We start from the raw sequence: 17018 nt of genomic DNA, 5'->3' as shown, positions 1-17018 counted from the left end.
GGAGAAGCGGTGGATGTGATATACCTAGACTTTAGTAAGGCATTTGATACGGTCTCGCATGATATTCTTATAGATAAGCTAGGAAAGTACAATTTAGATGGGGCTACTATAAGGTGGGTGCATAACTGGCTGGATAACCATACTCAGAGAGTAGTTATTAACCATACTCAGAGAGTAGTTATTAATGGCTCCCAATCCTGCTGGAAAGATATAACCAGTGGGGTTCCGCAGGGGTCTGTTTTGGGACCGGCTCTGTTCAATATCTTCATCAACGATTTAGATGTTGGCATAGAAAGTACGCTTGTTAAGTTTGCAGACGATACCAAACTGGGAGGGATTGCAACTGCTTTGGAGGACAGGGTCAAAATTCAAAATGATCTAGACAAATTGGAGAAATGGTCTGAGGTAAACAGGATGAAGTTCAATAAAGATAAATGCAAAGTGCTCCACTTAGGAAGGAACAATCAGTTTCACACATACAGAATGGGAAGAGACTGTCTAGGAAGGAGTATGGCAGAAAGAGATCTAGGGGTCATAGTAGACCACAAGCTTAATATGAGTCAACAGTGTGATACTGTTGCAAAAAAAGCAAACGTGATTCTGGGATGCATTAACAGGTGTGTTGTAAACAAGACACAAGAAGTCATTCTTCCGCTTTACTCTGTGCTGGTTAGGCCTCAGCTGGAATATTGTGTCCAGTTCTGGGCACCGCATTTCAAGAAAGATGTGGAGAAATTGGAGAGGGTCCAGAGAAGAGCAACAAGAATGATTAAAGGTCTTGAGAACATGACCTATGAAGGAAGGCTGAAGGAATTGGGTTTGTTTAGTTTGGAAAAGAGAAGACTGAGAGGGGACATGATAGCAGTTTTCAGGTATCTAAAAGGGTGTCATCAGGAGGAGGGAGAAAACTTGTTCACCTTAGCCTCCAATGATAGAACAAGAAGCAATGGGCTTAAACTGCAGCAAGGGAGATTTAGGTTGGACATTAGGAAAAAGTTCCTAACTGTCAGGGTAGTTAAACACTGGAATAGATTGCCTAGGGAAGTTGTGGAATCTCCATCTCTGGAGATATTTAAGAGTAGGTTAGATAAATGTCTATTAGAGATGGTCTAGACAGTATTTGTTCCTGCCATGAGGGCAGGGGACTGGACTCGATGACCTCTCGAGGTCCCTTCCAGTCCTAGAGTCTATGAGTCTATGAGCCGCCAACCCTCTCTTCAGTTTTGGTGCAGAATTTCAACAAGTGCTCCTGCGAGTCCCTTCCCGAACATACTAATGATCGGCAGTTCCAGCTACACATGGACCCCAAGTTACTTTATCACAGGACACCTATAATCACTTCTCAGCAGTGGCTGTGTGTTTAATTCCAGGTGAAGTTCAAGCTGTTGACAATAATTCAACCAAGTACTTAAGCATATGTTTAAGGACATTTATAAAATTAACATATACCTCAGTATTTGTCGGAATTGGGGCCAATAGCTCTGAATGGCACAAGACTCAATTATTCCACAGAGCTGATCAAAACTGATTTTTCAGTTTAGTGGATGAACCTAAAAATCCTAAGAATTTCATTTTGGGTCAAACCAAAACTAAATGTGTGTGTTTTTTCCTGCTGAAATGAAAAATTGACACTTCCCCTTCCCCTTTTCAGGGCAAATGCAGTGTTCTGTTAGCCCAAAATGAATTATTTTTCATTTTTTCTTTATGTTTTCAGGTATGTGTTACCCTTTTACATTTTTCTTTAAACAAAATCTAGTGTTCGACTATTTTAGTAGTCAAGTTTACTTAAACAGAGGGTCAGAAAAGAGATTGAGTAAGCAAGCATCAGAGGGGAAAAATAAGTGTGTGATGGGAAGAAAAGAGTGGGAAGGGGAAAAATTAGGAAAAGAGAAGGAAGGAAAGTTATCAGAAACAAGGAAAGAGAGAAAACATGGGTAAGACGTTAAAGGAATATAACACAGGGAAAAGTGCAAGGGAAAATTTACCTTAGAGTCATCAGCCTAGGGGAAAACAGAGGCTGAAAGTTATGGAAGAATACACATGGACGAAAAATAATGACTGAAGGGAAACAGAAGAAATAATAAAAACAAAGAAGATATAGAAGGTTAATTAAAAATATTTTAAATAGATAATACTTAATGATATTCCTTAATTAGAAGCACATCTGATTTTTGTGGGGAAACAAGGATTCTATGGGAAAACAGTTGCATTCTGATGTCTGTGTTGTTGAAAAAATAGAGGAGTCTATGCATACACTTCTATATCTTATCCTGGACCATGCAGATCTTTGCTGTAGTCCCAATTCCAGGCAAGGAAAACTGGAATTCACCAACAGACATTGGTTCAATAAAAGATATTACCTCACCCACCTTGCCTCTCTAATATCCTGGGACTACCACAGCTACAACTACATTAAAAAGGATAGACAGATAAAGGAAAAAATGGACATCAGATAGTTGAACTGGCTTGAAAGGAGAGAGCGCTAACGGATTCTCTTCATCTCTTAATTTGCCCAAAGTCAGACATCCCTCCCAAACTTTATTTTGGACTACAGGTAAGGGGAGGATGCTGTTGATATTTGGTTTGTTTACAATAACCCAATAGTCAATATTGATAAAATGAGTTTATATCCCACCAAAGCAATTGAGTCCTTCACTGAACCAGCCATCACTTTGGGCTTGTCTTCAGTGCACTGGTGGCACATGTTATAATGCAAGTTTTGCCCATAACCTGATTCCCATCCACAAACACAAATCTCTAGCTTGAGTTAAGTGGTGTTTTAAAGCTTCTAGGGATATAAATAGCAGTTAAAAAAGTAACCATGTAACCGATTACAATTTTATCAGTTACACGTGACACCTTTCACTTCATATTTTTATGAAAATATGCTTATGATATGAACATCATAACTGAGATATACTTTATGCAAGATGGCTTATGTGAGATATCATTGGAAAGGTTATGATTTACTGAATGTGATTATCTAATTTGTATGCCTGTATCATTTCAGTATCTGAAGTTAGAAATATTAACTATGTATCTGTATTTCAAATGCATTACTTTGGGTCTCTCTCCCAACCAGCACTTCAGGTACAACAATGGAAAAGCCAGACAGGCTTAATGGGCCATGAGCAGGGACAATAGACTGTGAAAGAGCTTAGTCTTCCTGTGGACGCTGGAATCAGCCTACGAGCAATGGCTGCCACAGCGATGCACAGACATGGGTCCAAGTCACCTGGTACTGAATACCCCTCCTCCCCTTTTGGAATGCCACTGGTTTTCCACTAGAAGACAGAGTTCCCGCCTTACACAAGAGCTATATGAGGCATGAGAGTGACATCATCATGGTTCTCTTCTGCCTCCTCACCCAAAGAGGCACTGAAAAAACATCTGGAAGCAAAAACTGAACTGAGGGGAGGAAGATAGAACCCAAGCTGGAAGGGCATCTAGCTTGTGAGTAATACCTGAGGTCTCAAGAGACCAGTGCAGCTGCCTTTCAAGACTTTCTGTAATCTGCCTGCAACAATATCTAGGGTGAGAAATTCTATTTGTAACCAATTTCTTTAATGAACCTAGCTTAGTTTGCATGTTTGGTTTCATTTGTTTAGTAATCTGATTTGTTCTGTTTGTTATCTCTTATTTTCACTTAAAATCCACCTCCGGTAGTTAATACACTTATTTCTTGTTTCTTATGCAATTTCTAACTGGGCAGGCAAGAAGTGTGCACATCTATCTTCACATTGAGGAGTAGGGTGGATTTTTATGAGCTTGTGCTCTGCAGATTTTTCTATATAGCACAAGACAGTGTTATTTTGGGTTTATCCCCAAAAAAGGGGTGTGCACGTGAGTTCTGGGGGAGTCCTCTCACACAGAGCTGACTTCAGTCTATGTCTGCAGTGGGGTATGGCCCTACCTGTGTGCTGCAAGAGGCCAGAGAGCCTAATTCAGCAAAGCAGGAAGAGGGAACCCAGGCTGATTGAGCAGGGGAGGCTTAGTTAAACTCCAGCACATCAGGTGGCATCCTAGAAGGTGGGGGGGTCTAACCAGTCACAATATGGTTAAACATTTAACTGGGGAACTAGGGGTGCTGCAGCACCCCCACGTTTTACATGGGGCCCCTGGCTGCCGGCCCCCGTGCCCCAGGACACTCCCAGCTGCCAGCCCCCATGGCAGCAGTGCAGTCCTGGGCTCCAGCCGGCAGCGGAGTTTAATCGTTAACCAAACCCAGTAAGACTGATGCTTATTAGTTAAACTTTTATATCCCTAAAAGCTTCATGTACCTAGCTTGTCAGGGGGGGTGGCTGATGCTCCCAGTGCTGCTGATGTTGGAGATTGGAATAGCCTGACAGTGCAGTAGCTAAAGTTACAACTCACCAGCTGCTAATCCAATCGCGCCAGTGTGGTCATTCACTCTCCCTTGAGCTAGGCTAGCGCTAGTGTACTGACTGTTGCAGTGAAGACAACCCTTCCGAGTGGTCTGTCATATCAAACTCAAATCTATATAACTACTTCTCCTTGTACACTGCTGTATTTCAATAATGACTGCTGACAACTCTAGTAAATTTATTTTGATTTACAGTATATTTACAATTGGATCTTTGCAGATTAAATATTACACATTTTTGTATGATGTACTGCTGTGCATTTTTAAATTTTTTTTTTTGCCAAATTATTAAAAATTTGAGTAACCTCTGCTGAAAATAAAATTTGAAAAATCTCATTGAATCTTGCTGCAAATTTGCTGGCACACCTCTGGGATAACAGTAACCCCCAGCTCACGATAGCACAAAACTACACCAAAACCTGTTATAGTGTCCTATAAATCTAAACCTGTGATATCTGTGTCACGCTTTAAAACACACAGTAACTTCTTTATTGTGTTTAAGTCACTTAGCTTCTTCGCAATCAACAGTACTGAAATTATTACCCCAACATGTTCCCTTCCTCAAACTTGCACTTACTCAAATTTACTGTTAAGAAATTAAAGCTTCTTTTGCTTGGAATCCAACAGATCTTTAGATAGGTACATGGCCACATTTACCCTGGCTCTCTGTACAGTTCTGGGACTGCTTTAGTTAAGCAATGTTGTCTGATTAACCCTGCTATTCAGGTATAATAATTTGCAATATGTATGAAGCCAGAGGCTTCAACAGGAAGAAAATGGGCACAAATCTAGAGTAATCATAGCAGCAATGGCAGGAGTAATTTGCTGTGTGAAAGGGCAGATTGGAACAAGCTTCCTTTCCCTTGCTATCAACTGCTGAGTTAACTGCTATCTCGCTTTGGAGAGAAAGGCAACAGATTTTGTTGAAGGACACACTATAGGGCTGTCAGTTAGCTTAGGATGCCTGGGTATTAAATAGAACCATAAGACATAATGTCAGTGACACTACATCTGCCAGCATCTGAGGCACCAGTAGGCATCCTCCAATATGTGCTTGATTGGTAAAGAATGATTTATTCCATTGGCCAGAAGCACCATCAAACCGCTCATCTGCTGTACCATTCCCTGCCCTCCTTTACAGTAATATATGATTTATATGTACTCAGATAAAAGGACATAATAAAGAAGTATTAAGGAGGTCTTGCTGTCTCCATCACACTGACTGATGCCTTATTCAAACTGCATATTGCATAACATGGATCAGAATAATTGAAAATCCAAATAGAGCATCTTTCTCCCTTCAAATGTCCGTTGTGACATCCTTGCTCTCATCAGTCTTTTGCTGTGAAACTCTATGTCAATGGCTAATACCTCCATCATTAGTTAGCACCATGTAATAAAGCAGGACAAATACTTGGTCTACATTTTGCTGATCTTTGTCATGAAATTGCCCTAAGTACTACAGGGTCATTTTTAACATGTTCTCTGTCTTTGAAAATGGTGAAAATAGACTTTCGTGTGTGCGCAAAAGAACTTTTTATGGAAATCTTTTCCGGTGACAGGTGGTCATTTGAAATATATTACATATATTTTTGCACGGTTTTTCTCTGAAAAAGGCACATAAAAATAAGTGTGAAATAAGCTCAAGTTTTTCACATCTGCATTTTGTTATTTCTCTAGCTAGCTATATTGTTAAAGTGATTTAATTTCAGGAAGATCAATAGCAGCAGTATTCTTTTTAATGAACACAGCCACTGAAAATGAATATGTATTATTCAATTTTTTCTGGGTGAATTATAATCATACATGAGATGATTATGATCTGCGCATATAAACTTGTTCCATTGGCAAAGAAAAAAATTCACTAGAATAGAATTCAATGGTAGTTTTTGTTAAAAAAGGAAAAAAAAAAGGAAAAAATGACACTTTTCAAAGTTGTGTGATATCAAGAAAAACCAGGGAATGAAAACAGACACTCATTACTCAAGTTATAACCTACAGGACTGTCCACAGTTTTGTATTTTAGGCCACTTAACTATTTAACAAGATTAAATCTCATACATGGTAAATAAAAAATAGAAAATCTAGAACTTCTAGTTCCGGATTCATTAAGTTGATTATAAGTTTTTTTTTAAAAAAAGATAAGTCTCCAAGTATTCTGGAATTCTGTGTCCTAGGAATTTCTCACAATTGTACTCCAGAATCTAACCTTTTACAAAGAAACATGTTTTAACTCTTATAGTTGTGAAGATAGATTTCCAATGGGAACTAAGTTTTAACTGATGAATTGTCGACATGAGTATGCAAGCCGTCAAACAGTAGCTCTAAAAGACTCCTGATTATCTCAATGAGGTGTTGACTCAAACCTAATGACATCTTAAATAAAATAATAATAATTAATAATAATAAGTCAACACTGTTACTCTTTCATTGCCCATCATTTAATAATCACTGATATAGACCCTGTATCAGCATGTGCTGGCCTCAAGAAGAAGATTGCATGGTCCCCATAGCCTGTTCACAGGTTGAGCCCCAGAATGACATTGAGCATTGTAGTCTGGGCAGAAGTGCATGCTGGGAAAGGGGACAGGGCCATAGAAAGCCCCAGCAATACACATCAGGAAAAAGAGGCAAAAATTGGCAGTGGTTTTCACTATGGAGGGAGCTTGTATGATGGTAGAGAGTCCAGGAGATGGAAGTCCTGGAAGAAAATTTCAGACAGGCCTAAGAGGAGGGATAAGAGGCAGGTGAATAGAAGGGTAAGCAAGCCACAGCTGACAAGAAGATATGCATAAGCTAAGTAAATTACCCAGATGAGGTAAGAAAACTGAGGCAGTGGCCATATGTGGCAACAGAAAATTAAGCCATAGGTTTGTATGGTGCTTTGGAAATTTTAAAAGTACGTGGTCCCCGCTCAAAGAAGTTACAGCCTAAATTAGCCAAATCTATGACAAAATATAAAGACAGACAAAACGTATAGGAAAAGAAAAGACAACGATTAAAACACAGTAAAATAATCTGAGTCCTATTATTCTATATACATATTCACAGTGAGTGAATAATTTATGTTCTAATATATTTAAACAGCATTTGAGATACGACAAGAATGGTAGAGCAGAAATAGGTTTTGAAGAGAGATTGGAAAGCATGAGGATGCTGGGTGCAAAAGAAGAGGGCTGTTGTTCCAGCTATAGAGAAATCAGTGGGAAAAAAGTCATAATGGTGAGAGTAGGAAGAGGTGAAAAGTAGAGTAATGAGGTGTGAAGAGTGGGCAGAGACCAGGAGGAAAGTTGCAGAGCCACAGGAGATGAGATGTAGGCAGGCGCAGAGCTCTTGCAGAGCCTTGAACAGTGAGAGTCAGGCATTTCACCATGCCAACCCCAGCTCATTTCCTTTCACCAATTTCCTGTCTTTTTCTGCATAAAACAAACTCTTCAGCCTCATTTTCAAGGAGTGAGAAATGGTTACCATTTTAGCTGCTGAAAACTGAATATATTAAAGATGGGAAAGAAAGAAGTTATAGCAGTCGAGGCAATATAAGAACGTGGTCTTGACTGTGGAGAAGGAAAGGGAAGAGTAGATTTTAGAAATGTTACTGAAGGAAAAGCATAGATATAGCGAGTGCTTTGATATAGGAGAAAAAGATAGAGTAGTGTTATATATAAACAAGAAATTTTAACTGAGAAAACGGAGTTTTTAACAGCGATGGAGAAAGCAGGACAGAAGAGTCATTAGGAGGCTATATAAGAAGTATAGTTTTAGTGTTAACATGTTAGTTTTAAAAAAACTGCAGGACATTCTTGAAGAGAGAGACAGGAAGTGATGCACACCTGGAGAGAGGAGGTGGAGAGGCACATAAGAGGTGTCAAAATAGAGGTAATAGAATACCATGAGTATGCACGAGGCTAGTAGCACTGTTTAACATTTGTATTGTTCACTTAAGAGAAGTTTAAATATCTTATCTCAATTACATTTTGCAAAATTGTTAAACGATTAGAGATTTATGTGTTAATATTGTTGAATAAATCCAGCTGTTTATTAATATAGAACTGTTTAGCTATTATAAAACTATATGGATCATATTGTACATAGCCAATAGGAAGGAACATAAAAAGTTCCAAAAAGTTAAGTCAAAGTTTGTGCATTACTGCCAAACTTTGGCCCCGTTTATTGTGACTCGAAGGAAAACTGAAGTTTTCCACAGAACAACTATTTTCCTTAAGTTTTCTTCTACAGATATGAGAAGTAAACTTATAAAAGTAAAAGCTTTTAAGAATTATATATTTTAATAAATACTTATTTGTTAATTTTACTTAACCAACCAAAAGTCTCTAAGAACTTGTTGGACGCAGAGGGATGAAATAGCAAATTATTTTGATAATACTTAAGATTAAATGTATTTAAACAAGATCAGAAAAAAAATAACATTCACCTAGCTACCAAGCAACCTACAGCTTAGTTGAAATAATAATACTTAGCACTTATATAATGTTTTATACATTCTAAGCAACATACAAATACTGATGCAATGATGTACATTGAATTGGGTCAGGTGGAAGTAAAATGAAATATTTAAAAGAATTTAAATATAGATTTAAAGAACACATATTCCAGTGGAGGAAGCAAAGAGAAATTCAATCAATCAGTTTTCTCAGGCTTATTAAGGACCTGATTGAAATCCTACTAAAGTTAATCAACTGACTGACTGACTGACTTCTCAACGGAAGATGGATTGGGGTCTACAATGTCAAAAGAACTGCATGACGTGTACCGTTACTAGGCTGACATTAAAAACACAAAAACTACAAATGGTAAAAAAGCCCTACTATACAGGGTCCTCCCCTACAAAAAATGAAATTGACTATCACCATTTGAGTTACCAAGTTGCAAGTCTTATTAATACTATGTACTACTCCTTTCCATTTCTCCTAGCTTCTAACTGCTTTGAAATAAACATAGATACGGAGGTAATGCATTCACACCTACCTCTGCACTTACAGAGAAGACAACCATGATTATTCTGCTGGAAGCCCATTGGACAGATCTTACCACAAGGAAGTTCTGGGCATTTCTTACAACGACAGATGTCACAGCCATGCTTGTTCTTCCTAGATGACCGAAATAATTTGTCAAAGATCAGCAGATCACTTTAAATGTCTGATTAAAAAAATGCCCATGATCTTCAGAGCAAAGGCTTCCCCTGAAGTGACTAAGTAAAAAAAATTCCCTTAATTGTAATTCTTGTACTCCAAGATGGTAAGGGGTAAATAGATCTCCACTCTTGGCTTGTGCTCCCTCTGTGTGACTGGCAGAAACACTCTATTTAAATTTCAAGCTATTAGGCCACCTCATTTGCCTGGTACATTTAAGTGCTGATGAGCCAGCACTGCTTTTGACAATCAGTTCTTTTTTCAGGTGAAAGAATAATAGAGTAAATATAATAGAACATCTCCAAATCTGTGAAGAAGATAGAAGGGTAAGTAGGGATCTATTATAATCACTATCTTCCGAGAACAAAAATTACAAGTAATTTTTTTTCTCCAATAATATGCAATAGATCTCCACTTATGTAAAATACTCCAATGATGTAACTGAAAATGTTAAATAAGTAACAGAAAACTTATTTGAAATATATGATGTGGAAAGTCAATAACCAAGCAGTAAAGGCAGTGAATGCATAATTACACATTTTTTAATACAGAAAGATAGGGTACCTTTGTGAAGATACATAATATAGAAGCTAAGTAAAGAACATTTTCTCATCTTCCAGATAATACATTGAAACAAGCAAGAGAATTGAGGGTTTTTTTATAATCACAAACCAAATTCCGTAACACTGGTAATGCTAATCAATACAGTGTTATGAAAAATAGTTCTTGTCAAACAAACTTGTTACTGTTTTTTGATATCATGTTTTATTATTAAATCTTTTACACTACACAAAATCAATGCAGCCTATATAAGTGGATTAAAAACTGGTTAATGGATAAATTGCAAAAAGCTGAATAAACTGGAACAATTTACCTTGGGATTTGGTGAATTCCCCATCACTTGAAGTCTTTAAATGGAGACTAGATATCTTTCTAATAGATATGCTACAGCTCAAACGGAAGTTATGGTCTCATAGTATTACAGTGAAATGATACTGCTCCATAGATAAGCTGGAACTAATTAACCAATTTTAGCCCACTAACTTTGCCAAAACTAAATCATACACCGGAAATTTCCTAAATGTGGTCATCTAAGGAATGAGAATCTATAAATAATGTTTTGGGGATAACTGGACGGATGTAAGTGAAATACGAAAGTCAGAAAAATCAAATCTATTTCATTTTGTAAAACTAGTCTAACCTTTTTGGAACATTATATTTAAAAGTACAGTATTGACCCTCAAGTAGTGTTACATGGGTGTCTTCAACAATTCAGAGATTTTTAGATTTCAAGGTCAGAAAGAAACATTGTGATAATCTAGTCTGACCGCCTGCATAAATGGATCTTAGAACCTCCCTGAAATAACTTCTCTTGAAACTACATCACATATTTTAGAAAAACATCTAATCTTGATTGTTTTTTTGCCAGTGATGGAAAATCCACAACCCTTGCCTTGGTAAGGTGTGTTAATGAATATTGCCTTTGAATCTTTTGGGTAAGACTTATAATATTACTTAAAATCTTACCATTAAAATAAAATCTACAGTGTTAATTTAAGTTTCATTAAAAGTGTTAAGTTTGCTATCTTTGCACCATAAGCTAGAATCTACTCTCATTTTAAAAGCTATTTTAATTTTCTTAAAAAAAATCAGCGTATTTATAATGATCTTTTTCTTAGACATCCCACACCATTTATACTCTTATTCACTTTGCAGCCGAAAAGCCATTGGTTATCAAACATCTTGAGCTCCAGCATCTTTTCATATGCACATCTCATTCCAGGAAGAATAGTAGTAGTTAGAATCTTAACCGCCCCAGTGTCTTCCCCCTTGAGTGTTCAGTCTTTGATTCAGTACCCCTACCAAGGGGCCTGAAAGACATGGAATGGTAAAAAGTGTGTGTGGGGGGAGAGAGACTGTGTGATGAGGAAATTGATGCAGAGAAGGCATGCAGGGAAGGAAGGCATGCAGGGCAATGAGAAGCATTAAGGTAAAGGTAAACCATAAGGTCAGGGAATAGAGGTAAATTTTTCTTCCACTAAAACCATCCTAGAGGAGAACATGGAAAGGCAGCACTCATTTCCCCATAAATGTAACTCTTTCTGTGCCACACCACCACCTCTTTTCCATGTATCTCCACCAAGTGCAATCTTTTCAAGGCCAGAACTGATGCACCCTCTCCTTCAATACCCATCCAGCACAACCTTTCACTACTAGAATGAATGCCCTGCTCCTTTACTTTACATGCCCTATGGAGTTTCTAAGCTCTGTCAATTGAACCGGTCTGATTCAGGCAGCTTGTGAAAGGGAATTACTCCCCCTGCCTCCAAATTTTCAACTATCAATGATTTAAAATCATGTTTGTTTTAAAGTTAATTCTTCAAATTAAAAAAAAAGATTTTGTACTTATATGTTGGTAATTCTTTATTTTTTTCTCATTTTATAATGACATGGTGGGATACGTAATATCTTTTACTGGACCAACTTCTGTTGGTGAGAGAAGTTTTGAACCTACACAGCGCTGCTCTTCAGGTGTGGGAAAAACTCCCAGCAGTACAGCAAAATGCACTATAAGGGTTAGTGGTTTACAGATTGTCGTAATAAGCCATATATCCAGTGTTTCTGTTCAGCCCATGATTTTTGGTATCTAGCAGATATACCCCAGGCTCATCTTTTGAAAATGTTGTGCAGGTTTCCTTTGAGGATGAAGGCTGATGGAACAATCAGTCTATATCTGACCTATGAAAAGTGTTCAACCACAGGTGATACAGTGTTTTTGTCTTATTTTCCTATGTGAGTGCATTGAGAATGTAGTGATTGCCTGGTTTCATATAATTGTTATTGAGACATTTAGTGCACTGGATGAAGTATACCACATATTGTGATAGGCACGTGTAGGATCCATGAATCTGGAAAGATGTGTTGTGGGGGGTGTTGGTCATAGTATCAGTGGAGAGATGTCTGCAGGTTTTGCATCGGTTGTTCTGACAGGGTCTATGTGCTTTGAGTTGGTGGATCCTGGTCTATCGGGAACTTGCTTCTGATGATGAGGTTGAAGGGGTTGTTGAAGGCCAGAAGTGAAGATTCAGGAAACACTTCTTTCTTGTTTGATGATACCCCATCATATGGATTCCAGTGTAGTGCAGTAGGTGACAACTGCAGTAGATGTGTGCAGTCAGAGTGGGTTTTTTATTTCTGTACTGCAGCAGGTTCTTTCTGCATATCTGGGTGTCCCATTCCATGATGAGATCATGCTTCTCTTGTTTGGTGAAGGCAGTTTTAAATTTATTAAGGAGTATCTCTCAAACTTTCTCCTAGGAGCATATTCTGTGGCATGAGTGTCTGGCTGTACATAACCGATTTCTTGGTGTGTTTGCTTTGGTTACTGGACCTATGAAGGTAGGTGTGATGATCTGTGGGTTTCTTATATATGGATGTCTGAAGAGTTCCATTGCTGAAGCGGACTGTGGTGTTCAGGAAGTTGAGCCTGGCATTCCTTGGTGCTTTTTGCCTAAATATGGGCTTGGGAGCATAATTTAGGGTGCCTATTTTTAAAAAATTTGTTTTGCATGTCTAAAAAAGTCCACAATAATTTGGCTAATATATCAAAGCCAAAATAACTTTCACTGTTAACAATGAAGCAATGTTGTTTTGAAGTGACAGATTTTATACCAGTAAATTTTTTGTTAAACTACAGTTTTAGCTTAACTTTAAGCACGAGTAGTCTCACTGAGTTTGGGGGCTAGTCATGTGCATATGATGCATACCTGCGTAAATTGTTTGCAGGATCAGGACTTTAATTTCAATATTTTGGTTTTGCCTCCAGCAGTTTGTAAAATTCAAATAAAAGACATTACTAATAGTGGCACTTAAAAAAAACCCACCAACCAGTGTTTATAGTTCAGTTCTTTATACTTTATTTAATCTAAACTTGCAATAGTACAAATTTAATTTTTGTAGAAAGCCTCAAGCTGATTTAAACAAACTAAACTCTAGTGATTTAGATCAACGATTTAAATCACCCCATCTTACTGAAAATAATTACTTAAGCTCCAAGACAGCTCTGAGACAAAACTGTTCAGATAACACTCAGGCTGTAATAAACAACATTATAGGAAAGACATCTAATCGAAATTTAGAGATAAGGTTACTAAAAAAAATTTACTGTTGTCAACTTTACTTGATCAACTAATATAGAAAATGTTATCAATATTCATCAGAACCCACCTTACTCCCTGCCTTCACTCTGTCCCATTAATATTTTCAATAGTTAATACAATACCTGAATTTACATAGTTCATATGTAAAATCAAAGAACCAATTCCAATTCACTTCCTATAAGCTACAGACCCCTCTCCATTCCATATGACTGTTCACAGTGGAAGACAACATCTCACCTCTAATTCATATCCAGTACAGAAAAACTTATAATCCCAATCTATCTTTCCTCGATAAACTAAGAAACCAAACTACCCCATCCACACTATATGTATAGGGTAGAAACTACTTCTCCCTACATACCTCTAGACACAGGCCTCATATAATACCTTGCACTTCTATAGCACTTTTCATCTAAGGAGCTATATAGTTCTTTAATAGCACTAATGAATCAGGGCCTGATCATGCAAGTATCTAAGCACATTTAACTACTCAATTTATGATATCCGCAACTCTATTCCACATACGACCTTTAACCCCCTAGATGAATGAGTACTACAATCCCTGGAACATGTGGAAGCCCCTATAAAGAATACATTACATCTTCCTTTGAATTAAGTGATGAAGTCACAATGGGTTAAGTTTATAAGGAATACATTGTGCAACTCTTACTCATTTCAGTGAGCACTCAAGTTATTCCATTTAATGGCCCCATGATGCACAGCCCATGCAGTTTCCCTGCATTGCCAGTTTACAGTCTCTTTCCCTCTGTGCAGTCAATTTACACTACTTCCACTGTGTTTTGGGCTTCGTTTGTCCTCTCAAGGGGAAAACAGGATTTGAATCATAGCTACCAAATGCTTACTGAACACCTCTAGTATTTGTTATTGTCTTTCAAGTCTAACTGTTCAGATGAAAAGGGGGTCAGAAATTTTTATGGGAAATCTTGGGCCACATCATCTGTAAATCAACTCTCTTTTGCATTGCTACTTTACCCTTGATTAGAGAAAAACTATGTGCTAAACAATAGAATTTCAACTGCCTTCCAGGGGAGAGAGAGACAGAGAGAGAGAGAGAGAGAGAGAATGGAAGCTCTCCTCACCTGTTTTAATAGAAATTTAAATACTTCAGAAGCTATTTTGTCTTATTCTTTTCAATAAAAAATTCCACAGATTTCTGATCTCATGCTTGAAGTTATTTACCAAAAAAATCTTTTTTTAGGCAGTCCCTTAGCATTAGATATTGCCAGTGTGCATTTTTGTGTTAACCTGATTTGGCCTTTAACTCTGCAAAACTCATGAAAATTCCTTTATTTTAGAGATCCAAAGTTTGAGAATATCTGCCAGCCAATTCTTCCAATTTAACATTTGACCTTTTATTTTGAATACTGAATTTCCCCAGATACTGCATGAACTTCAGTTGATTTCCTTAGACTGAATATTAATATGAAATGCATATCTACTCTGGTTTTCCAAGAATGTATTATTAGTGGGTTAACTAATTTTAAGTGTAGTTCTACTCTGAAAAATGACTATATTTCTTACTAGAAAGATCTGTATATTCAGAATCCTATCTGCTGACTTTACAAACATCTGTTTTATTTACAAACTCACATAAGGAAATACTGCTAAAAGAGAATGTGGTGGATTCTATTCCATCTTGTGCTTTGTCAAACACAATTGTTCCTTAAGTTACAGTATGTGACATATGCACAAACCCATTGATGATTAATTGCAAAGGTACCTTAGAGCATAAACTGTCCTGCTAAACTTTTATTATTGCTGATGATGCAGCAGCAGAAAAGAACCCAGCATAGTTCAGATTCCAGTTTGAATTGGCAGGTCTGACAATCATAAAAAAAGAATATTTTTACTTGTATAATGAGCACATTTGATCTGCAAGTCATTGGCATGATAAGGGATTCGCACGATTACAAGCATTTTTTAGAGTGAAACCATAGTTTTAAGTATTTTGATATTTTGAAGAGACACATTGTCCCCTGTATTGGTAGCTTTTGTGAAAAGGATTTTTATCACAGCCTGAGACATTAACTTCCAATCTAGTCTCCACAGCAAAATTGTATGTGCAACATTTAAAGTAATTTGATATAACCTCAGATTGGACATCCTTAATTTAGCTTTTTTCTAAGGCTAATTCATTTGAGTCATGATTTATGGTTTACACAGCTAAATGGAAAAAATAATTCTTAATGATTAATAATAAAATGTGGTGGTTTTAACTGGAGAGTTTGTAACAGTAAACTGTTATCTGCATATACAGAAAAACAGCAGCAGCATTAGAAGGGCCACTGATTTGAGCAGAGCAAATCTAGGCCTTGTTTCGGGGGGGGGAGGAGGGAAATCCTGAAGGAGACAATTAAAGTGTATCCAAGTTAAAAAAGAAAAAACAAACAAACAAAAAAACAAGAACCAGCAAAACGAAAGGTAACCACTGTAAAGGAAACAATATAAGAAATACACACATTAAATACGGAATGCCAAGCCTGAAACTGCTAAACAAAAGGATGGATGCAATTTTAATTTACTGTCCAAGCCCAAGAGAAAGGACAAAGCTAACAATCTAATGACTAGGAATAAAAATAAATAAAATACCTGCAAAACTATAGCATTTAAACAGCAGAGCTGCATGTACAGGGCTCAGTAGTGGCTTTTGTAAGATACGTCTATACTACAGCTAGAAGCATGCTTCCCGGCTTGAGTAGATAGACATGCTAGCTCTGTTCAAGCTAGTGCGCTACAAACAGCAGCACAGCCAGAGGTAGCATGAGTGGTGGATCAGCATAGCTACCTGAGTATGTACCTAGAATGTCCAAGTGGGTCTATACTCAGGTGGCTAGGCTGAGCTGCTGCCTCAACTATACTATTTGTAGATTTCTAGCTCAAGCAGAGCTAGCATGTGCCTGTCTACCCATAGTAGAAAGCATGCTGCCAGCTGCAGTACAGACAAATGCATAGAGCCAGTGTAGAAGGGCATTGTTGCAGCAAGTATTCCAGGAGACTTTGTGCCTCAGGCAAACACAATGTCTTCTGGAGTATCAGTGGATCACAAAACACTACTGATGGGTCTGTCAAGGTACTTCTATAGCTCTCATCAGTGTAGTATCTCTGTGCCTCAAAAAACATCAACACTTATCCTCACTAAAAGGGAAGCATTATATCCATTTTTTTAAAGGAAGAATTGAGCACAGAAAGATTAAGTGATTTGCATAAGGTCACACAAGAAGTCTGCAACAGGTGGGAACTGAATTCAGATCTCCTGAGTCCCAGTTCATTCTGTTAACTCTGAGATCATCCTTCCTCCACTGA

At 37.6% G+C, this 17018-nt stretch overlaps 1 protein-coding gene across 1 annotated transcript in view; it reads right to left on the bottom strand.

Moving 5' to 3' along the window:
• Positions 1 to 17018, bottom strand: part of CRIM1 (cysteine rich transmembrane BMP regulator 1) — a 314546-nt gene that overhangs the window by 36126 nt on the left and 261402 nt on the right. Inside the window, exon 10 of the mRNA XM_030557098.1 lies at positions 9371 to 9492. Coding sequence (XP_030412958.1) covers positions 9371 to 9492 — 122 coding nt within the window. The remainder of the gene's footprint in view (positions 1 to 9370; positions 9493 to 17018) is intronic.

This window comes from Gopherus evgoodei, chromosome 3 (assembly GCF_007399415.2).
Source record: "Gopherus evgoodei ecotype Sinaloan lineage chromosome 3, rGopEvg1_v1.p, whole genome shotgun sequence".
Classification (NCBI taxonomy): Eukaryota; Metazoa; Chordata; order Testudines; family Testudinidae; genus Gopherus; species Gopherus evgoodei.
The sequence above is the reverse complement of the archived record's forward strand: the minus strand, read 5'-3'. Positions and strand labels throughout refer to the sequence as shown.